The 25,191-nt window shown below is 40.0% G+C and overlaps 1 protein-coding gene across 2 annotated transcripts in view; it reads right to left on the bottom strand.

Moving 5' to 3' along the window:
- Nucleotides 1-25,191, bottom strand: part of PDIA5 (protein disulfide isomerase family A member 5) — a 138,474-nt gene that overhangs the window by 33,120 nt on the left and 80,163 nt on the right. For both annotated transcript variants that reach the window (XM_033162684.1, XM_033162692.1), the window contains exons 11-13: nt 23,117-23,253; nt 1,975-2,045; nt 614-777 (exon numbers count right to left, since the gene is read on the bottom strand). In XM_033162684.1, coding sequence (XP_033018575.1) covers nt 614-777; nt 1,975-2,045; nt 23,117-23,253 — 372 coding nt within the window. The remainder of the gene's footprint in view (nt 1-613; nt 778-1,974; nt 2,046-23,116; nt 23,254-25,191) is intronic.

The following is a 25,191-nucleotide window of genomic DNA, read 5'->3' as shown; positions in this document are numbered from 1 at the left end:
AAGTGGTGGGCCTGTTAGGGTTTGGGGCAAAATATGTTGTTTTCCCAAAAAGCAAATATTTATCTAGGTGCAAAACAAAACAAAAAGCACACGCAATAGTTTTTGCCTGCTGCCGCCGCCAAACTTTACAAATTCACTTAACAGTCCCTTGTTGTTGTTTTTCCTCTTTGGTAGCTGCACAATCAAACGCAAGGTACTGGGTTGCTTCAAATATAATGTTTCCAGTCTTCCCTACCAGTGGTGTGGGAGCAGCCTGGTAGCCAGTGTAGGACTTTGCCCCCCAAGTTTTTTTTAATTGTCTAATTTTTGACATGACAGACAATGATAACCTCCATACAAAGGATGACAACTTTTTTTGTTTTAAGCATATGAGCAATTTAATAATACGAGTTTCTGAAAAATTATGTTGATAGGCAGGACAAGCCTCATCTGAAAAGTCCCCAAAATTCTGCTCACTCAAGAGTTTCACCACAGTTTGAATTGGGACGTTTTAAATAAAAGACTTAAATGGAAAGAGATGGAGCTGCTAAAAACTTCTTCTTAAACATCTTTAAAAACTAACCATCTGTGGCTAGTTGTTAGTCTTGATAAATCTTTGGTGCCTACCACTTACTTTTGGAGCCATTCAACAATTTTACTCTTTGTTCGGAGGTGTGGCAAAGTATATTTCTCTTCTCCATCCTGGAAGTACTTGAGTGTTGGAAATCCTGATATATGAAACCTTTCTGCTACAGCTTTGTTGACAGTAGCATCTACTGCTGCCAGGACACCTGGTCTCTGCAATACAAAAAGCAATACCTGTAACTATAAATCACTGGTTGTGAAGCTTAGGAAGGAGACTAAGAATTCAAAGGCCAGAATGGGTTTTATAAAGGAAGTGCAAAGCATACATAGAAAGGTGTACTTGAACCTTTCTATCACTAACAACAGCAGAACGGTTTAATCAGTTTTGTTAAGACAAATAATGTTTTTTTCCACTTTAAGGGTAAATCCTTATGGGAAAATGTCCATCCAGTTTACTAAGCATTATTGCTATATGTTGCAGAAAGGGAGAATAAAAGCTGTGAAACTTGGCCAACATACATTTATTTCAAAAAACGTATACACCACTTGATTGTTTAAAAAAGAATAATAAAAGGATAAAACAATAAAAAAACATCATCAACACTTGCTGCACATGTGTAATGATGGGGTGACCTAGCATGGCCTCGGGCCTTTAATAAAGAGCATTTACCCACCAAGACTTTCCATGTGTAGCGCAAGCCTACACAATGGTTTTTCCTGGGTTTGCAAAATTCTACCCACCTTTATGTCTCAAGTCCTTCAGCCATTAAACAGCAGGTAAGAACCCCTCCCCCTCTCCCCCAAATATAAAGATATTCCCAGAACATAGTTAACAAGTGCTCAAATTATGCAGCAAGGCCAGCTCTTGTTGCATGACCTATTAGTGCATGGTTTTAATTATACTAATGATAGCAGTCATGCCTAATTCTTTTCTGCATTACTGGAATGCACAACAGGTAGACAGAAAACCAAGTCAAAGTCAGTAACACCTGCTTAAACAGAAGGGGAGAACACCCGTATTAGCTTACAAGAGCACAGCATTAAATGCAAGCCAATGCTTTCATAGGTTTGTGTTATACATGAAATCTATAATTAATAGTGGGGACAAAACATTTCTGTGCAGCATTTGGGCTCAATCATGTTATGTACAATGCAAGGCTCTACCGCTGAATATATAAACACCCTGTGAATGTTTTGCTTGTGTTTAAAGACAGAATGTTCTTGCTAACAATTTTGGCAGAGCTCATGCATTGCCGATGAGCTTCTACTTTGGAACCATCGCTTTTGCAGCCCCTTGGGAAGATGAGAACAGCTGAAATTCTTACAGCAAGAAAGGAGAAATTTTTTTATGATTTCATTTATTTATTAAGGATAATTTGGAAAAAGAGTAAGAAGAGGGAATTAGCTTACATCACTGTCTGTGTGGAGCATCTCAGCGGCGTCCTCATATTCCGGCTTCATTTTCTTGCAGTGCCCACACCCTGCCAGAAAAAAGTTTAACAGAACATTTTTCTTTACAAAGAAAATTGGTCCACTACATGTTTCAGGGGGGGAAAAATCGGAGAGCTGCCTACAACTAAGTTATCAAAAATCTATTTGCTCATCTGGGGCAGGAGGGGACTAACAATAACTAGCATTTTTTTTAAAAAAAAGTATGTGTGAGACCCCATGTAAACATGTTAATAGTTTATGCCTTAATCTCATTTGTCTTTGCAGATTTTAGATTAGCATTTCAATGCTGCATTAAACTTCTCTGTTTAGTAGTAAGGGGTACAATACATATGCTTAAAAAACAACAACAAGCATTTAATACAAGAAATTGCAAGTTATATTGCAAATTTAGGCAGAGATTATTAAAATGCAGTACTCATTTTGCTTACATTATTGACAGATAATTCATAGAGCATTTTTTCCTCAGCATACAATGCACTTTTTACCAACATTACCTCAGCAATCTATCCAACAACCCAATAAGGCAGGCCAATATTATCACCTAGTTATTATAAGTATGGATAAGGCTGAAAGATAAGTGTGCTGGAGGGCACTCAATGAGTTCATGACTGCCGTGAAATTTGAAACAGGGATTTGCTGGTCCACAGCTCATACTATTAAACACTACACCATTCCGGATTTAAGATTTAGAAACCAGTAACTGATACTAGAGCAGGCACTGTGATTAAGATACATCTCTACATCACTAAAGCTTATTGCTTTGAGATGCACTTGGGTGCACACCAGACGGCCAACTTTTAATCCTGGGAACTGTACATTAGTAGTGCCGTCCACTAGAGTGTGACAAGTCGTTGGCTATGGCTACCCTGTTACAGGTATAATTGGCTTCTTGCATGCAGTCTGCTGGCTCAGAATGGATCCTTCATCTTGTCAGTGGAATTACCTTACACAAAAACTGGCTTTGCCTACGGGAAAAATGACAGCACACGTTCTACTGCCTCCTAATAAATTATAAATTTCATTCTTATACACATACCTCACCTAACACACATATTGCAAGGGCCTTGAGTGATAAAAATAAAAATAAGTTCTGTGCTGGATGGGAGAGCAAAGAGGGCAATATTATCATCCCAAGTGCTTCTCGGACCACATCAGTGATACATCAATAGCACTTCCAATGTCTGCTTCCTTGGTCTGCCCCCCCCCCCTTAATTGTGCTTCTAGGATCTGTTCATGCTTGTGTTCAGCTTCACTTTGCTGTAACACACAGATTCATTTCGCCCATTATATACATATCTGAAATTGGGTTTGGTCTGGCACTTTAAAGTATTGAGTAGCTGTAAAATGGAAAAAGTGCTATTCCCTCATACATATAAAGGCTACTAACCCCATCAGGTAGCAAACGGAACATTAAAAAGCCTCATTTACACACATGTAATTACACACATGTAAGCTTTTCCCACCACAATCCATGTTTTAACAGATGTGCTGGTCTCTGCACTGATCTATTGACGATGATGATGCCCACAGGCCTAGTTAATGCACAGGAATGTTTGGGTGGGAATAACACTGATGATACAGAAGTTTATTAGATAAAGCAGTAGGAATCAGTTAGTTTCTTCCACCCCCACCCCTATCCACCACCAACACAGGAACTGCCCTCAATTATAGACCCTGAGGAAGGTTAACAAGCTGAATAAAACATTTCAGCGTACATTTAGGAATTTTAATCTTAAAAGGTTTTCAAATTGTACCATATTTCTCCGCCTGTTTGGCCACCAGTTCCAAGGAAATGGGAACTAAAGTAAGCTGTTATAACTTACAATTCACTGGTTGCCAGCTCACCGAGCAAAATTGTGTTTTACGAAAGCTGTTTCTTTGAGGCCACCAATGACTTATGTAGTAGATATGTGTGGCAAGTGACCATTTATGGCTATGTGTGGCAAGACTGCACACTCAAGACTGGCTCAGTAATAAGTATAGTAAATGGATTTCACAGTTCATGGTTAAAATAAGAGTTCAGTACTCTTTTGGGAAGGAACTGGCAGGTTATTGGTGGCTGTAGCTCAATGGGTTGAACATCTGAAGGTCTTGTGTTCACTATCCAGCATCTCCAGGTAGGTTTGTGAAAGTCTCCTGTCTAAAACCCTAGAGAGATACTGCCAGGGAGTACAGAGAAAACTGAGATTGGCTGACTCTCTATGGGGCAGCCTCTATGCAACATTACATATAAGAATTCTTGCCACAAAGGAAAGCACGTGGCAGAACAAACTACATAAATCCAAGTGCCTAACACACTGAAAAGAGAAAACCGTGGACTCTGAAATGTGTCCCACAATTAGTAGAAGGGATGGGGATGATTTATTTGTCAGAAACTAATATTTCTGCCTGGTTGATGGAATCGAAAGTCTCCCTTTTACAACAAGGCCAAGGCCAAGGCTCCCTTTGGCTGACAGCAATAGCAGGGGACTGACCATCTGTTTCCAGGGCTTATATTGTAAGCAAACAGCTTACCAGTGTTCCAGAGCCTGAGGGCAGGTAATAAGCTTACAGTACTACAAGCTGGGAAAATACCCCATCAGCATAATTATTTTCATTTTATTTATAAAAATTTCTATCCCAGTCATCATAGGCGATCTCAGCAGAGAAAATACATGCCATTAAAAGCTACAGTTCATCTCCCACCTGGCGCAGCGCAGTCCACTCGGTGAAAGAAACCCGGAGAACAGTTGTTTCTGATCTTTCTAAACAACTAGGACAAAATTTGTCATATATGCTACTGATTCTTTTGTACACACAGGGCCATCCTACATTCTCTCTCTGACTATACAAGCTAGCTAACTCTGATCCCTGTAAGACCCTGTAAAAATTGCAGTCGTTAACAGTCGTCAACAGGTTTTCCACACCTATCAGCTGATCACCCATTCCCACCACCCTTCTGAGTAATACCCCTCCCCACTCCCTCACTATATTTAAGGGTCTGGTGACTTCCGTTTCAGTGTATCTGAAGAAGTGTGCATGCACACGAAAGCTCATACCAAGAACAAACTTAGTTGGTCTCTAAGGTGCTACTGGAAGGAATTTTTTATTTTATTTTGTTCTGATCCAACTGACACTTTTTGGTCCCCCCACCTCGTTTATATTTAACCCTATGCCTTTGTTCCACACCTCCATGTCTAGGCTTTCCAGACTTTTGCCTACCCTATGGGCTAAGATTCATATCTCTACTCCTGCAAATAATTTGCCTGCCTGAATCCTGGATGTGCTTTTAGAATATGCAAATTAAATGTATTTCTAAATTGTGCAATTTATTCAGAGTATAAAATTAATATTTCATTTCTACGTACTTTTTTTTAACAGCAAGAATTTACGCGATCACAACATTCACTACATATTATCACTGTGACTAGAAGTCAGGAAGCAAAAGTGGATGAGGATACAAGAATCCTTAGTTCCTTGCACGATTAAATGAACAAGCAGACTGGGCTTCCCCATCCAGGTTATAGCAATGAACATAGCTAACATTGTTTCCCATGGTAGGCATAACATTTACACTGGAAAACAGTTTTCAAGTAATAGCTTAACGTCACATTTCATTGCAATGAAGAAATGCATACTGGCTTGGCTATGATTTGCGTGCTATACAGCACAGCCCTTAAAATGTAAAAGCAAAGCATAACTTTTTATGTGGAGGAAACTTTTAAAATTCAACAGCTGCAGCTTAGATTATTATTATTTGGGAGCATAATCATCACCATCACTTGAAGGGTTCTGAAACAGAAATCCCTGCCCTACAGAACAGGTGCTATAGGAAGGGCTCTGACAATTCTGAAGTCAGAGGTTAGGTAGGAGTGTTTGATTGCCAGATGGCTGGTATTCTGTCATGCACATAACTTCTGCTTCAAAGCTCAGCTAGGCATATTGTCAGCAAACATTTTTACAGAACTGATAATGATTTTGGGGAAAGCCTAGTCAACAGAATATGTCATACCCTGTGTTTTTGTTTTTTTAAATCAAACGTAACTACTGAACTCTTCTGTACTAAAATAGAAAGATTCACAGGGCTGGACTTGAGATATGTATTTGGGAACTCCACTGACACCAGTCACTTTATTATTCAATTTACATCCTATGGAAAACACACACTATTTTGGCTGGAAATTATTACATTATGGAATTTAAGTGTTTTTCTTGCATCAGGGATGGTAATAGGGATAATTGGTCCCCAGCTAAGTGGGGAGACAGATAATCTTTCAATGTATCATTTCTTCCTATAATTTTCTTATTTTATCATGATGGGTGTTTATCGTCATGGGTGGAACAGGCAGATACACACAGCCGTGGTGAATGGAACTGATATTTTCTCATTAACAGGGAGCCCTAAGGCAAATCCACTCCCCTCATCATCCACTATTCTATGCATGCCTGCTAAAACCTTTCAATTCCCTTGCTGCTGCATGTAAATTTAACTCCAGAAAGCATCAAATATCTGTTCAATGTTCTGCTTTGATTGTTCTTGAAAATGTTAAACACTGAATCCTCCCAAACTATGGGAGAGTCACAAAAAACAACAACACCAACCTAATCCCAAAGTGGTTTGCATCCCTCCCAACTACTGCTTTATGCATCTCTATACAGTTATAGATTCCTTGCTATAAAGCTCCTCTTGCTTTTTTAAAAAACAGAACTCTCCATGCGGCCCTTAACCCAGATGCTGCATAAGACTTGCTTGGATTGTCCAAGTTTTTATAGCAAAACACCTTTGATGTGCATTATTGAAAGAGATGCCCTTTTGTGTTAAGTGAATATTGACATGACTGCAGTAAAAGCCAAAGACCAAGAAAGTGAAGTGACATATTCTGTCCCGGGAGGGGAAGAGAAAGGTCAAAAATCAAGTGCAAGGACACCTTCATGTCAGTTGCAACACACTAACATAACCAGTTCTTCCTCCCAGACTTGCCTGGAATATCCGAGAATATGTAAAATAACAGCATAACTGGGAATCAGGATTCCGAGAGTATTATTAGAATTAAATCCTTGTTCAGAGCTGACTGCAAACACACACAATCTGTCTCTTTGACAGGTGTGTGTGTGTGTATATACACATATACACACACAATGCCACATTTGGCCTTTGGCTAGCAATGTTTGCAGTGGTTATATTTATTTTTTTATTTGCATTTATAAACAGATCTTCTTCCTGCAGGGCAACCTCAGTGTTTAACCACATCATTCTGCTGCAAGTGTATACCAGGCCTCAGATTTACAGAGATCTGCAATGCTCTCTGATTTATCATTGCAGAGAATGATGTGATAGGATGGACTTTACCTCTTCAGTCTTCAGGTGCATAATCTTTTTTTTAATTTTTAATGCTTCTTTATGTAGTTCTATCATGAGGGAATTTGTTACATGGGCGAATATTCAAAACTGGAATCACAACCTGGTTTTGAAGTGGTACAGTTCATTCCACCTCAATTCCACCTCTCCTGCATGGGCAGATAAAGCCCAAGGCTAGGTTCTGGGGTACCCATGGTTGCATAGCAGTAATCAGCGGCACATTCCATTGCCAAGTTTTGTGGAGCAAGCACTCTCAGTGGCTGCTCCTTAAGTTTGAGGCTGACTTCCCCTTGTCATCTGTCAAAGCCTAGAAGGCTTCCAGAGGAATGTACATTTAAAAAAGCCCACCTAAGCATTTTGCCATGGATCAGTTTACAAAGTAAAAATAAGTAAACAAACAAACTAATTCTGTGAGCCACAAGAGGCCTAATGAGATAGAAAGATCAATAAAATATAAATAAGATAAATACAGACAATAATTCCTATAGGAAGGGACAAGCAATAAGACGAAGGGACCACAGTTCAAGCTGTAGAGCACATTATTCATATGCAGAAGGTACCAAGTACAATCCTGTTAAAAGGCTCAGTTAGCAGGTGGTGGGTAAGACTTCTGCAGAGCCAGAGACACAGTATACATTACTGAGCTAGACAGACCAACAGTCAGATCTGCTACAAGGCAAACCTGCATAAAGAGATGCCTATAGCTTTCATATGGACATTGGGCATGCTTTCAACAGGTTTACTTCCTCGTAAAAAGATATATAATTTTGTGTGTGTGTGTGTGTGTGTGTGTGTGTGTGTGTGTGTTGTTGTTGTTGTTGTTGTTGTTGTTGTAGTAGCTGCTACTGGCATTCATCTATCTCAAGAGTGCTCCTCCGGGGTTGAAGTCAAAAACCTGTGTTAGCAACACCGAAGTGTCCTCTCTGGGACATGAGGCTGGGCAGTGTGTATGGAGGTCTTGTGATGCTTCACAGATGTGATCCAAAGAAAAGCAGAGCAATATGTTTGGCACCAGCTTGGCTGCAGGAGTTGCCAGAAGGAGGTGTAGGGACTCCATTCTGGATTTGTGTAGGGTTTGCTTTTTCATCTCCCAAAGAGATCCTGCAAGGTGGTGGAGGTTTAGGATCAGAATTTTCCATCTCCTAGATGGGTTACCTTCCCATATTGACGAGCTATTTGTGGCTACTGGACTAAAGTACAAAGTATGCCAACAGTGATTAATGGTTGAAATTAGGACTGAAACCATAAACATTATGTACAAGAAAACAGTTTTTCTTCATCTATCAACTCTTACTATTCTATATGTAACATTTTCTGACTGTAGAATAGAAATGTCACATGTACTTGCCACATATACTTCTCTCACATTGAGCGATTATGGATTAAAAAGTGTGTTCACAGACTCCTCATCTAATTTTTGGCACTGCCTCATCCAGGCGATGGCCTGAAGCTAGAAGAATGACACAGGCAAGAAATACAGATCACCATCAGTCTAAAAGCAGATGGGAGAAGACAGTATCTCTGACTTCTGTACCCTAGCAGCACACTGACTTATGAATGTAGAATCCCAAAACACTGATTATTAAATTTGTTCTATTGACAAGCTACTTGGAAATCATTAGCATTCATTAGCTTGCTTCCACATTCTTTGATGGCTGCATGCCACAAAAAATTCTGTTAATGTAATGAGAACACTGGTTTAAAATGTGCAATAAACATTTCTCCTGGTCTTACCAAATGCGGAGGAAGGATGTACAGAGTTAAAATGGGTGTGGGAGTGGGGCACAAGGCCTCCAATTATATTCCCCACACAAGTACTAGGCCATGTCCGTAGTTCAATATTCTTGTTAAGTATTCCCTACATTTAAGGATCATTCAGCAATGTTTTTGGAAGCAGCATGAACCCAGAGAGAAAGGAGTGCATGCTTGTTTCAGGCAAATGCACTTCAGGTTCTTACTGCTCAAGGACCAGCTAGGGGAGAGTAATGGGCAGTTCTGCAGGCAATGCAGCCTTTGAACACTGTAAGCCTTTTGGGGCCTGATACTTAACAGCTCATACATTTGTATGCATTTCTAAAAAATTAAGAAGACTGAACAGTTCATGTTTAACAAACTGAAGCCAAAGAGTAAGCACCAAATATGGGTTTGTACTTTTTAAAAAAGGTGCTAACCACATGACTGCACAAAGGGATCTGTGCTGCTTGATGGTTGTGTGTTAATGGGAGTGTACTGAAGATTTTTCAGCCTCTCTCCTTGGTAGAAGGAGAGGTTTCCATGGGGATTAGGTTGCCAAAGGGAATTTAAACAGGTTTGAGTATTCCTGAGCTATACATTACAAGCAAAATAAGTTAGCAACTCACACCTGGCAGCTGTACAAATTACCTGAGTGCTCCTTAAGACCAGGTTGTTTAAAATTCTGTGAGAGAGGAGCTGCAACCATGTTCTAACCTGCAGGAAAACTAAGCACATCAATGGCCTATCCTGTACACATCTTACCACCCGTGTGTGCCTACTTCAACACATAAACATCAGGAAGGACGTGCTGCCTAAAACAAGCGGCAGTGTTGGCTGGGCAGGGCCATTGGACTGGGAGGTCAATTTCTTTACAGATCAGGGAAGCTCATAACTTGAAACTTAAGCAGCAGTCAAGCATTAGCTTTTTTCTGCTGCATTACACTGTTGACTCGTGTTAAGATTGCGGTCCAGTAAGACCGCTAGATTTTTTTCGTATGTACTACTGGCAACCCAGCAATTCACACATTAGCTCACATTCACATACTACTTGACATAATCCAAATTATTGCATGCTATAGTGAAAGCAGGGGCAAACACCAGCACAAAATCCATGATGCACACTGATGAATATGACCTGAAGAAAAATCCTTCTCGCAAATCAGGAAGCACAATCCTTATCAAGAGAGTTCTCTTTGCTCTCTGTCTAATTTATAGCTGTAGCAATCTCTAATATAAACTTCTCATGAATCTTCATTTTAAGATGGAACATGAAAGACAGAGGGTATCTTATACAGTCACACAGAACATTAGAGAAGAAAAATTTGCAGAGTCTTAGGAGCTCTGATAAACCATTAAAATTATACTCTTTTCTATCCCATATTCCCCCCGATGTTTTTAAGGAGCACAACCAAATTCTGTCCTATCGAGAATACAGATAGACAGAGATAGAAAAGTGAACCTCCAGTTTACAAAACATTGTTGCTGTCCAGTTGGTGTCATGTTTCTTCACTTGAATGATCCCAACTGGGTCACCAGATTAAAAACTATCTTTTTCACCTATCCTCCAATTCCATTTGAGTGTATTTCTACAAATGTTCTATACGGGCTGTTGCTGTTTGCTGATCCATTCCTCATATTTGTGCCAGAAACCCTTCCTGCTTTCTCTGTCTCATTACACTCTATGAATATAGCTCTGGCCAAGGTACAATTTTGCACTGCAACAATGAACGCTAGTAAAGCCTTAACAAAAACAAAAAGATACAATTCCTTCACACTTACAAAACATCATAAACCATAACAACTATTTCTTTGATGCATTTAACCTGCTATATTTCAGACTGCCTGGAAATAGCTAGCAATTTCACAATACACCCCACTGGGATTCAAATAAAGTGTACTGAAATGCCAGAAACATTAAACATTTGGATGCACAGGGAAAGCACCCAAAAGTCAGGAAAGAAACAGTCTTCCTACCAAAGATGTTCTTCAAATGCATATGCTTTAAATACAATGTACAGTAAGGACAAATATCACATTGCATGTCACATATGACAGAATCGGACCAAAGATTTGCTGGCAAGATGCTGCTTAATGGAAGAGCCAGTTCTCTATCATGCAAGACACTGTCTAAGGTTTTATGAATGGAAATATCCATAGCCGTATTTCAAATTAATTGGTATTACACACCAGGCAGGAGAGGAAATTCATTTTCAAAAGGTATAAACATATAGCTGCTTTAATGACACAAAATAGTTTTATTGGTACATCAGTCATTAGAAGCACCTAGGTAAAGGCAATAAAATTGAGCAGCAAGTTTCCTCCAGACTTGCAATGTACAAATGTTAGTTCCCGCAAATGGAGGCCCCCATTTCCAGATTCCGGAGGTAAATGCACACTGATTATTAATTAGTAGAATTTTTCTTCAATTAGCCATTAACTGGGCTGTTGGGAAGGGTCTTAGGATAATGGAAAGCTTTTTCTTCTTAAGATCTTTGAATTTCCCTTTCTTCTGGGTGAAGTCAACTACAACAGAACATGGGCTACTGAGAACAGTGGAGCATTTGCATTAGAGAGTAAAATATTATATTTTTAAAATATACTTAACAAATGGTACTGCACAAGGTGTGTTTGGTTCAAAGCAAGATATGAGGGTAATCAGCTGGTAGCAAAACAGGGATAAAGGAAGCCAGAATCACTATCAACAAACTAAGTAGCTAGGGCAAATCTTCTACTGTCTGAGAATCCCCAAGGTAATTTCATTTGACCCAACCTGATGGTAGAGCTGTATTACACAGACTGAGACAAATTTCATGTTATTCTTCTACACTAACAATGCAAGAGATTTGCCAATGTGATGAGTGAGTGATGGGCAGGCTAATCTGACTTAACTGCCCGTATATTTCACTACCCAGTTATGATCTAAGCATGTGGTCGCTGAGTACCCATGCCATGAAATCATGTATTGATTCCATCTGAGGCCTGTGGGCCAAGTGGTTTAAAAAGTTACATATAACTATAAAAGGGTATTACAGCTTCATACAGGATAAAACAAGGCTCTGGGGATCGTGCGGAGCTGGAGCAGGAACTTATAGAAAAAGGAAAAGCTGAAGGCTCTTAAATTCCATACAGTATTGGCAATGGAACGGCAGGGGGAGGAACAGTGGAATATACAATTTACTAAGCACTGCTTCTGATCTGCTACTGCCTGTTCATGACATGCACCGAAATATTTTACGACTTGGTTTTTTCTTTCCTAGTGAGAATTTAGAGACAAACAAACGGAAACCTCAGCAGATGAAAAAGGGTGTTGCTGGCATTATGGATGGAAAAAGCAGCTATGCAAATGAAACATGTCAGGGAACATGACTGAAAGAAGATCAGGTAGCGCTTCTGTCTTCAGCTGATCCAGATATAATATTAACCAATTCTAAGGAAGGGCACCGACAAGTATTCCTTGACTGTTGAGTCAGCATGGTGGTTAATTTGGGAAAAACATAAGAAAATGTTAATGAAGGCAGAGATCTAAATTAGCACACACAATCTATCTCCCTAATGCCATATGGTGCAGGTCATGCTGTGGACTACTCTTCTGACAGCCTTTGTTCATTATTCCCTTTTGAGTAATGAGTTTGGCGGGGGAGGCTGTGTGAGAAATAAGCACAAACATCTCAATAACCCCAACCTTTTATAGCACACCTTCATGTGTGTATAGAGATAGGTAAGACCCTATGGGTTCTATTTTGCACACTGGGACAAAAGATGCAGCAGTCCCTACCATAGCTGATGCAGACCCAACACTAATGATTATATCACCACCACATTTCGTATTAGAAACACAGTTCTTCTGCTCGAAAAATATAGCCCAAACAAAGCACTACACAAAAATATTTTAAAATTCCATGTATATTCAGAACATATTTATTCTTTTACAGAATCAGTCAGAGTGTGGGATTCTGGTCAGAAACCTGCATTGCCAGCACAATAGGGGGCAGAAATGTAATGATAAGCAATGCCCTCTCCCCCAATATCTCTTTTAAAGAGACTTCCTAACAGATCTAATAATTGAGGTGTGTGAATTACCACTGTACACACAAGTGTGGGTGGCTTTTGCTGCATTAATGAGAATCAACTGATCATACATCCACACTCCTTATCTACAAAGAATGCATATTTTAAAGGGAATGAGGACACTTAGTTACTTTTGACTGCAGTCTGGAATGAGTGATTAGCAAAACAAACAAAAATATATTTGCATGTGCTGCAAAATGATCCCATGAAAGCATATGATTCAGTTTTAATACATTTCTGAGTGATGAAATTGATGATTTCAGAAACTGATGCATTATGGAAAGGACACAAGAAAGGAAGCTTCTGCGCTGAGTATTTATGAAAATACTAGGCACATTCTGTACCAACAGTGCCATGTTCACATAGCTTATTATTCAGTTCAACTACGCATGCACGCCAAATAGCTGGGAAAGATATGGCCCCCAGTTGCTAGCATTTGAACCCAGGTAGGGTTGTCAATCAGGGAGTGCAAGCAGCTGTTGAGCCGAGCTGTCTGGATCAGCACTTAAAAATGCAATATGTCCAAGCTATCATGCACAATATTCAATGTCATATAATCAATAATATCACGAAGAAAGCATGGAAGCATGGAGACATTTACACTCCACAGAATTAAATCTTCAGGTGCCCACAACTCTAGTAAAAACAGTGACACTGATGTTCTCATTCTTCATCCAGCATAGCTGCTCGGTCCTTAAAGCACTCTCTATCCAGACCTAATACTTCCACTGCTTTAGGTTATATGACTCTTAGAAGTTATGGATTAAGGGAGATAATAAACAATTTTTATAGCCCTCATAGATTTGATTAGGTAACCCATCAAGTTTTACTGCATAACTCAGTTGTTCAGATTTTTATTATGCTCATGCCTTATTTACATGATCTTTTGCTATAAATGTGCATTGATTCCCCCCCCCCCCAGATGACAATCCTCTCCTAAGTCTTTCAAGAGTTGAAGCAGGCAAGGGCACTGCCTTATAGTCCAAGTGATTACTTATACACTATGGGAAGGATGTTGCTGCTGGTGAACTGTGAACAACACTTGTACACAAAGTGTGAAACACTGGGTTGGAGTCAAGAGTTACAATGCAATCCTAACTATGTCTGCTCAAGAGTAAGTCCTACTGAATTTAGTGGGGCTTACTCCCAGATAATTGAGGTTAGGACTGCAGGCTCCCACTCATACAAGTGGCCCTATACCAAATATGATTAAGTCGGGAACCAATTCATTTTGTTGGAACTAGTTTCTCAAACTATACTTCTGGGATTGATGCATAAAAGTATACTAGACTTTTGTTGAGGTTTTTCTTGTGAAATGAATTGCAAAACAGTTCTAACGTTTCCACCTATATGAAAGTACTTAAAAAAATCACTTCAGATTATTTCAGAACCCTTAAATCCTCAGACTTGGAGCTTTCTTGAGCAACTTCAAGGTTGTTAGACAAACACAAAGTTGTTTGCTCTGAGCCTATATTTAAGCCTTTACTGTACGTGACTGGTGAACAGGGACCTACCGGTAAGTTACTGGGGTCAAAGGGCTATGGGCCAGACCCAGTAATATTGTTTTTGTAATTACAGGTAATTACAGATGATGAAAGAATGGGCTGTAGATGGACAATCCACATCACAATGGGGTTGTATTAAAATTTCTTCAGTTTACTCTTGCCTGAGGGGTTATAATTCTGCTGAAAATATACATAAAATGTGCTCAATCACAGTATGCTGAATTATTTGCAAAATACAAAGCTTATTACGTTTCTTTTAACAAGATGGAAAATGGGGTACACATTTGCCAAAATTGATATAACTACCGGGGGGCCCTTGCCCATGCTAACTAGCTATCTTATATAGCTGAACTGTTTTTAGTTTGTGACTGTTACTGTGGTAGAAAAATGCCTTTGTGCCTTTGCTCTGTGATTCAGTCTTTAATTAAGCTTTGGCATTTGCTTGCTTTGAGTATTTCACTTAGCAACCTTGGTGCTCTCTTTCAAATAAGAGTACTTGCAAATGGAATACCTTGTTAACCAACCCACTGTGTAACCATCATTCCTATGCATTAAAACAACAACAACAACAAAGAGAAACTTGTATTATTTTAATCTAGAAGAACCTGGCACTGTTGAAAATTGCATGATAGCCTAAGCGCATTAAAATAGCCTTTTCAGGTTATGAACTAAGTAAGAATACTTCTTCTCCATAACTATGTGGACTTTATCATTATCTGATGAGTCCAGACAATGGGCAATATCCAATTAACTAGTTCTGTCAGGATTTACACTTGCACAACTCTGCCCAATTTCTGCTTCCTTTAGACTTCCCTTCCCATCCTGGTGACAGAAGAGAGGCCTGACCAGAGGAAAAAAGAGGTATGTCACATAAAAAGGGACACATATCCTGAGGTAAAGCTGGAATAGAATCCTGTCTAAAATCCTGCAGAGCCACTGCCATTCCATCTAGAAAATACAGGGTTAGATGGAATAATGGTAGGAATTGGTTTAAGGCAGCTTCCTACATCCTTAAAACAATGGAGAAATCCAGGACACAGCAGCGTGTCAACAAGAGATAGCCCACGAAAAGGAAGCAGCAAAGGAAAGACCTCTTCTGTATTCAATATGATTCTAGAAGTTTCATCTCTAGACAACAGGATATGTTACCCAACTGCCACCAACATTATATAAGTTCTGGGAACTAATAGGTATTGGGCTATTTTTTGTTCAGTCAATTATTGTTGTTGTTGTCTTCAGATCTGATTGACATTCAGCTTCTTAACTTTGCTATTACAGAGAATGACAAATAAAATACTGACAGATCTTTGAAAATGTCTGCAATAACTACAGAACATATAAGGCTTTGAATCAAGCCTGAAATATATTATCACTAGATTATTAGTATGGTGTTTATATTTGCAACAGGTATACATGGTATGTCTGGTACTGTGAGTAAACATAAGATACAGAAGCTCAGCACCTAGATAAATCTACATTCAATGCCACCCAGTAAGCCCACAGCTCAAAATCTTTTCAACTTGCTGATGGGAGCCCTGCCAACTTCGTTAATGCTCCTGCTGGTGGAAATACATGAGGGTTTGAGCTCCACATAGCTTATGCAGGATGAACAGTACACTGACAAACCTCTTGTGGACCAGCCACTAGATGGGGAGAAAGGCACACTTGATTTCCACAACTTAAAATGCATCCCTTTATTATTTCACCAAATAATTGTTTGCATTTAAGAACAGATTACCGTATGTACTCACATGCTCTGTTGCTAACTACCTTCCTACCCACAATTCCATCACTGGGGCTTAAAGGTCACCTATTCTCCCTGTGACACCTATCCTCTTACATGTGGGGGGTGAAGAGCGTGTGGAGAAATGTAATACTGAAGGCCTGATTTGTGGCAGAGAGTAGGGTTGAAAGCAACCCTGTGGCCTTTGCATGGCTGGTTTGTCCAATATGCTGGGCACCATGGAAATTACTGGGCCTGATCTACCCAGAAGGCTTTGCAGCTCTTTGAGTCATCACCCTGTGTAAGATGGACCCTGGATGCCTCCAATACCTACAATGCCCTTCCCAGTACGTTATGACTTTTCTCTCTCTTTTGAATGATGCTGCATTGTGTGTGTGCAAGTGAAGACAAGCACATGTTACTCTTGCATTGAGTTTGTTATCAGATATTCTGAGATGAGGTGTGTGTGTTAAACTACCTCCTATGGAACCCACACCTGATGTACAAGGCTGTAGCCTGATGAGTCAAAGCCCATTAGACTCTTCCCATATCTACCAAAATTCAACAGGTTCCATCTCTGACCTGCCAAACACTCAGCAGGTCCTATCCCTAGCAATTAAAACCCACCAGTTATTCACCCTAGCTTAATTTATTGGCCATGAAAAATTTAAAAATACATTAGCAAACCTAACAAGAGTGCCATTTTTTAAAAGTAAAGAAATGTTTAGGGTGGAAACAGTAAACATACAACAAACCCACACAGAACTTGATGTTTATTTGCCCACCTCTCAGGTAAGAATGCTATAAGGTTTTTCAGTCTGTCCCTACAATACAGTTAAGTAAATGGCAGCAGCGCATGAAGGAAGAAGCAAAGCTCAAAAGCCAAGGTGCATAATATTCACAAGGCATGTCAGTTGAAGGCTTGAATTGGGCTTAGAGTGAGCCAGAACCAATTATCAATGCTGAAACACAAAGAGCTTCTGAGTATATGCAGAGTGTATCTCCAGCTCAGGCCAGCTGGAGCTGGAGTCCAATAACACCTGATGGACCAAAGGTCTCCCCCGCCCCGCCCCGGTTGTGAATGATCATAATCCACCCTCACACTCTAGGATCAAAGGGGAAGGGTTATCAGGTCTATGCTCTGGCATTCTTCACAAGTTAACCAGTGGGGGTTAAGCAGGCACATATGAACCAAGACATTTCTGTGCCTAAGGTGGGGGAGATAATCAATTATTTATTTTTTTACCCCTGTGGGGGTAAAAACCAGTCACAGAATGAATTGATTTGTCAAATTGAAAGAGAAGGGTGGCAGTGGTGGAGAGAAGAGCCTAAGCAGTTCAATTTGAATCCCCTTAGCACCCTTAAGCGCTGCTTCCCATTTTAACACAGCAATTGTGGCAAATTGCATTGTCCATAGCTATGCTGGGGAGAGTCAATTTTGAATGGGAATTTAAGTTATCTAAACAACCAATATTCAAAGAAGCTTGTGAATGCTAAAATGTCCCACCGCATGCTATGCTTGAGAGCTGTGAAGTGCAGTTTATGTAACCAGATCTAAGAAGAAATGCTTTTGTGTAAATGCAGATGCACCTTGGGAACGCCTGCTGACAAGCAGTTAATAGATCTGGATATGCACCCGTGATTTACTTCAGGGCAAGACATTCCATCTTTTCTCTACAGGATAACATCTCACACATGTTTTAAGCTTTCCCCACTGAAGTGAAACATTTCCAAGGCATTTTAAAAAGATCACTACTATTTATAGACTCTCAGATAGTAGATTTGAAACACGCTTGTTTTTCCTTGGTAAAAATGAGGGAGTGCTCCTGACATGGATTTAGAGAGAGTAGAGATCCATGTAAGAAAGTAAAAAAGATTTAGTAAAGCCTTGCATTTTAGGGTCAGACCCTAGTGTTGGTTGTTTTTGTCTGGAACAATCTTAGGACATGTTTCTGCTTACTGCATTTCTGTGCAGAGCTTTGTAATGGACTCAGGGTCACTGGGAGAAGTTTGCTTATTTGTTTGTTTACTTAATAACATTTATATTGACTGTAATAAAACAAAAACCCTCAAAGCCGTTAATCAATCAAAGCATCTTTCTCCTGGAGCAAAATGGGTGATCTTAAGACCTACAAGTGGTTCAGGTACTACTGGCATTGCACCAATTATTACTTATATCTGAACAATAATCCTGTTGTGATTCCTCCTTGGCCTTGGAAACAGAATGTGGCTGTTGTTAATCACTATGTGAAACCACGACAAGCTTCACTGACCTGGTAAGTGGTGACTTTAGGACAGTGCAGCATCTGAACTTGTGCTATGCTGCCCCTTGGGCAGGGTGACCAAAACTAAACTAATGGCCAATGCGCCACTGAAGTTCACATGCTATGTCTTGCCACCTCAGTTGCCTGATCTGCTTGTTCTACCTCAGGCAACTTTATATACAGCCAAATTAACTTGGTCAAATAGATTATGGTTACTAGGCTCGGAAGTGTAAATCTCTTAGCCCTGTTAGCTTGTCACAAACGCTTCCTTCCCCCACAACCATCATGTTGGGAATGAAATACAGCAGAGTACTCCTTTTGCTGAAGAGATCGCCAGAGGACTGGGGAAACTGGGTCAGACACAGCACACCCTTTGATGTGCTGCCTCTCAATCAAATCCCCACCCCCACAAATACACAATCGTCTTAGAAACAAGAGCTGAACCTTCCTTTCACTACTGTAGTGTTTGTGGTGGGTACAGACTGAGCTCAAAGGAACATATGTGAGCACAATTCTGCAACACACACAAACACCTCCCTATAATATGCTCGGGGGGGGGGGACCCAAAAGGTACCTTAAAAAAAATATTCCCTCTGCTTCCCAAGAGGAAGAGTTGAGGGAATTGGGTATGTTTAGCCTGGTAAAGATGAGACTGAGAGGAGATAAGATAGCCATCTTCAAATATCAAAATGGCTATCACATGGAAGATGGAGCAAGTTTATTTTCTTCTGCTCCACAGGGCACAACCCAAACCAATGGATTCAAGTTACATGAAAGGAGATTCCGATTAAACATCAGGAGGAACTTTCTGACAGTAAGAGCTGCTTGACAGTGAAACAGACTCCCATGAGAGATAGTTACATAGTTTGGTATCTGAAGAAGTGTGCATGCACATGAAAGCTCATACCAATAACAAACTTAGTTGGTCTCTAAGGTGCTACTGGAAGGAAAAAAATTTATTTTGTTTCTCCCATGAGAGATGATAGACTCTTCTTCCTTGGAAGTTTTAAAGCAGAGGTTATATGGTCATCTGTCATGTATGCTTTAGTTGAGATTCCTGCATTGCAAGGGGTTGGACTATATGAACCTTGGGTCTCTTCTAACTCTACAATTCTATGGTTCTATAAAGTCACAATGGGCACATTAGGACACCATGGTATATATAGCCCCTGGTTTATTGTGTATGAGCTGATCATGTCAGCTTCATTCCTCCCTACTTCTGCTGGGAAAAACAAACCACAGTCTCTGACCTAGCATTATGGTCAAACCAGGAATCATGGTATGTTGCTCTCCAAACAAGCTACAATTCATAACCCAAGAACAAACCTTGGCTACAGAAAGTAACGGTAAGCCAAGGATGCAAACCATAAGTTACGGTTTACTGGGATGTCCAAATGCTACCAGTGGAATTCCATAGAATTTAAATGGTAATAAAATACAATATAAGAAATAAAAGCTACAATTAAAATACAATAAAAAAATCACACAGCATCTTGCACAGCACATTACAATTGCCGAAAGAGGTAGAAAATCATTAAGGGAGCCACCAAGTCCCTCAACAATCTTGCAAAGGTCCATTGGTGGAAAAATGGTTTGGGAATCACTGTTCGAGGGTATGACATGAAAATCAAGTTGTGTAGAAAAATAATGGCAGCATCTAATCAAACCACCAAGGCACCATCAACTTAAAGTATGTGCTGAATCTTACCACTGGAGAAATCCACCATGTGCCATGAAGTATATATCATTTCAGAAAATGGCCCTGCTTTACCATTAAGTCAAGGTGAGTTACCCCAAAATCTGTTCCCTGAGCTGGGCAAACATTCAAGGACAGCAAATAGCACATTACACAGTGTATTATGGTATCTTTTACAGCCAGGGAAGTCATTCTAATTTTCTTCCTCTGCTACCAAAATGTGTTGGTCCTATGCTAAGAACAGCTTGCTCTACTGTGTGTCGACGAATTGCATTGCACTAATGGACTCTTAATATTCTGTCCATCTGACTACAACTTTGCAATTAAGTTACCACCACAATTCTGTCTCCTCTCCAAAAGAACACTCTATGAACATAAGATCTGTAGAGTGTAAACACAATGCAACTGTATACTAGTTTTATCGGCTGTGAAAGCCAAGTTACTAACTCCAAGTCGGTGTTGCAAATCTCATATCAAAATTCCCATTTTAAAAAACAACAACAAATTAGGTGCACACTTCAGTGTACATGAAGCACTCTTGGCTTTGGTTTGATTTTTGCTGTTCTCGAGCTAGTAAGTTTGCAACATTTCAGGTGTCCCAAGGATGAAAAAAATATGAATAAGCTCTTTGTCTTTGCTGCATTGTTTTCATGGAAGAATCTTACCTACTTATATTTGTAAGGTGACTCCATTAGTAAATATAAAAAGTGTCTGGAGAAGATCTTTTAATCATGGAGATAACTGTTTATGATAGCTGTCTTCTGTTAATTAACTTGCATATTCACCTTCACTTAATGTTGCCTGCAGGGGATTCCTAGTAGAAAAGTGCTTCTGCATCCTGGCAGCAGTGAAACCTGCCTGTTTAGTAATCACTAGCTATTATCCTTGCCATCAGCAAAAAAATGTTCTAAATGTGTGTTTTTTAAAAGGAAGACATTGGATTGAATCCAGACCTGCTGTTCTGCAAATGGCAGGGCTCCTTCCATTCATGGCTCAGAACAAGCAGCAGGAGGAGGAGATATCTGCCAGTTTCCCCTGCAGACCACAACACCTCCCATGCTGTTCCAGAGAGCCCTCCAGCCATCTGGAGCAAATATTTTTGTGGGGCCAGGGGCTGAAAAGGGGAAGGGGGAATCTCTCTTTGGTCCACAGGAGTAATCCATTCAGTGGAATTTTGCTCTCTGCAACTCAGAAGCTACAATGGTTAGTGCCCAAAGTTCCATAAAAGCTTTCTAGTGTGCTGTACTGCATAAAAGAACTGGATTTGCAACAGGCAGTCTGAGCTGAAATCATGGTTCATACACAAGAATTTTGGCTGAGTGTGCTTGCAAAGTCATGATGAGCCTAGGCCCCCTCTCATCTGTAAAATGGGAACACTGTGAAATACGATAACCTCCACAGGGTCGTCCTCCATCCTTATGTCACAAGGATAACATAATTAGACACAAAATACATGTAATAATTCATTGAATCTATATTTAGTTTAAAAGGAGGTATTAACATAGCACAGCAAAGCTTAAGTAATAATTTAGACACTGATTTAGAGAAACCTGAATGAACTGAAAACCATTTTATCTATTCAGTAGCATCAAGTGGTAATCCTTTATTTGGTCTGTAGCGCTTCAGGGGATGGTGTATTTGAATGTTCTCCTGTATATAAAAATATACCCTAAACATATGGATGCAAATCTAGCATAACAGAGAGAACCCGAATTAATTTGCTTGACACCTTCCAGCTGTTTGGCAAAATAAACTGGGTTCTGAATTGAGTGGTTTGTGTTTCCGCTGCAGTGACAAAATATTTAACATCTACATCTTTCCTTTTTTTTGTTTGTAGACACATGGGAAACATTAGTGGATAATGCTTGCTGTTTGTCCCATCATAGGGCCAAACCATAGAATCTATCGCATGGATACTGTCATGAACATTCATAGCAGAATTGGGAAGCTATAGTTTCAAAGGATCCTAGCAACCCTGGATTCAGTCACAAGGAAAGCCTGCTGGATCAGACAAATGGCCCATCTGCTTCAGCATCCTATTCTCACAGGGGGCCAACCAGATGCCTGTGGGAAAACTGCATGCAGGACCCAAGCACAAGAACATGCTCCCCCTCCTGGGGTTTCCAGCAACTGGTATTCAGAAGCATACTGCATCCAACCATGGAGGCAGATCATAGCCATCATGGCTAGCAGTCATTGGTAGACCCGTCTTCCATGAATTTGTCTAATCCTCTTTGAAAGCCATCCAAGTTAGTGCCATCACTGCCTCCTGTGGGAGCGAGTTCTGTGGTTTAACTATGTGTTGCATAAATAACTACTTTCTTTTGTCTGCCCTGAATCTTCCAACTTTCAGCTTCATTGGATGTCCATGAGTTCAATGTTATCAGAGGCAGAGACTAAAAAACCCTCTTTCTCTATCTACTTTCTCTATGCCAGGCATAATTTTATAAACTTTTATCATGCCACCTCATACTTACCTTTTCTCAAAAGTAAAAAAATAATAATCCCAAATGCTGTAACCTTTCTTCATAGTTACTCCGACCCCTTGATCACTTTGGTTGCCGTTTTCAGAATCTTTTCCAACTCTACCGCTGTCCATTTATTCCTGCTCTATGCTCCATGCAACTTAACCAATTCCTGACCCACAAGAGGTCCCCTCCTCTTATTCCATGACATCTAATCTTACTCAAGAGTAAGTACACTATGTGAACCAGATCATCTCTCAATATATTGGTGAACAATAAATAAACAAACAAACAAATGCAGACTCACATGGTGCGTAGAACATCACTAAAACAGAAGGATGCTCCTTGGTGAACTTGTCAAAGTCATCATCTGTTAGGTGATAAACAGCATTATCTTCTTCTGACCAGGGAGTCTCTGGGGTCTGTGGCTTAGGTGGCTGAGGACTAAAAACAAACAGGTAAAATTTAGAAGATGCTACAAGGAGAAAAATAGCAGCTGCCTTGGAGAACTGGACCTTAAGAAATTAAAATGATTTTGTATGTACTAACTTGATGAAGAGGTTACCTATTCTAAGAGGGTAGCCACTCCCCGGGCCCACCCCACCCTAGTGGCAGAACAGTTTGCAGGGAGAGGAAAGGGGAGATTGTTATGTCTGGTAGGCCAAAATGCTTACACTGATGGAACAATAATAACAGTGCAATGCTGGATTCCTTCCACCATTTCCCCACCCTTGCTGCTATGATCCTAAATTTATGATGGTTTGTAACAAAAGGAACAAATACTGGAGGTTTTGCATAACTCAATTAAGGTTAAAGATAATGAATGAAATTAAGGTACAGGGCAACACTGTTTGCTCTGTCAATATAAAAAAATAATTAATGGGTGTTTGGATATTAAATACCATTGAAGAGTTTTATCCTACCAACGTAGTGCCACCAAAACTTCAAATGGAGTATCCTCCAGCTTACACTCAAACTACTTATTTTGCCCCTGAGTTCTAGAACTCCGATGAGTCACAAGGATGCCTCTCCTTTTAAACACTTGAAAAAAAGTTTTTGTTTACTCAGTATTGTTTACTTCATCCTGCTGTCTCTTACAGTAGAATACTCAGCACATTGAGTACTTACTACTCAATGTGGCTAGTGGGCTTCAAGTTATTATCAGACCTTCTGCTTTCTGGGTTGGATTTCCAAAACTTTCCTGGCAATTCAATTTCATGTTTTCAGTCAGAACCGCAGCATCCTTGGCAATTTTAGGATTCCAATTGCGCACAAGCACTCTAAGTTGTTCTGACAGTTTACAATAAAATTGTTTGAAGAGTATTAGTTCCTTCAAATCACTAGAAGTACTTTAAGAAGGCAGGGACCGCCCCCTCTCGCAAGGAGTCATTAATTCTTCTGATTAAGCTATATATAGATCTTGTTATACAAAACAAGTAAAATGAGGTAAAGCAACCTTGGAGCTTGGAGCAGCCTTTTCTATTTTCTCTTTATATCTGTACACAAGGAAGGGTGCTTTCTTGAGACAGAAAAAAAATGCAGCTGGACTTGAAAAGTATGCAGGAGGACAACAGAAACCTGTGGTGTTTGCCCGCCCCCTGCCAATCCCAATTGTATTTTGAATTCAGGTATTTCGTATCTTCAGCATTCTTGCATAAGGGAAATCAGTTATCTGTCTGCCTTTTGCACCCTCAGAGCACAATCATCACAAATTCTTGGTTTTTCACACCACTCACCTGCAGTAATAAGGCAGGTGCCCCACTGAAATAAACAAAGATTCTGCATTCACAAGTCCTTTGAGAATCAGGGCTGATAAAAGCATTATTAAAAAAAAGAACCACCCCCACCCCCCGCTATCAGCCTCTAACAGGAGGCTGAATTAATTGGAAATGTTATTTGTTCCTGTTGTTCTTTTTAATTAGGTTTATTATTTCCCATATAGTGCCTACATATGTTGTCCCATTATTCAATTACACTTTCCAGGCCTTCTTGAGTCACTGCCACAGAGCACTGGACTACCCCATATTACAGATTCCTTTGAGTAATTCACTACTATGCCTATGTGCTGGTCTTACACTGTATACAAATTAAAACTGCAACCTCAATTATGGACAGCTTCCAACTAAAGCATGGCTTCTGAATAAGAATTCCTCTCCCTGCCCCCCACTCCCCGCAGCATATTGATTTCTTTTAGGGGAGGGAAGAAAAGCGGCTGCATCACTTTGCCTTCTGGGAAATTATTAAGTGTGCATTGGAAATTAATTGAGGACAAACAGCTGTCTTTAGCTCTGAACGACTGAAATATCAGCCAAAGCCCAGAGTGGCTTGTTAGCAGAGATTATCACTGGGAAGAGTCCACAGCTGTTCTGCTTTGCCTTCAGT

Source organism: Lacerta agilis, chromosome 1 (genome assembly GCF_009819535.1).
Source record: "Lacerta agilis isolate rLacAgi1 chromosome 1, rLacAgi1.pri, whole genome shotgun sequence".
Taxonomy (NCBI): Eukaryota; Metazoa; Chordata; class Lepidosauria; order Squamata; family Lacertidae; genus Lacerta; species Lacerta agilis.
Note: the sequence above shows the minus strand (reverse complement) of the source record. Positions and strands in the feature narration are given on the sequence as shown.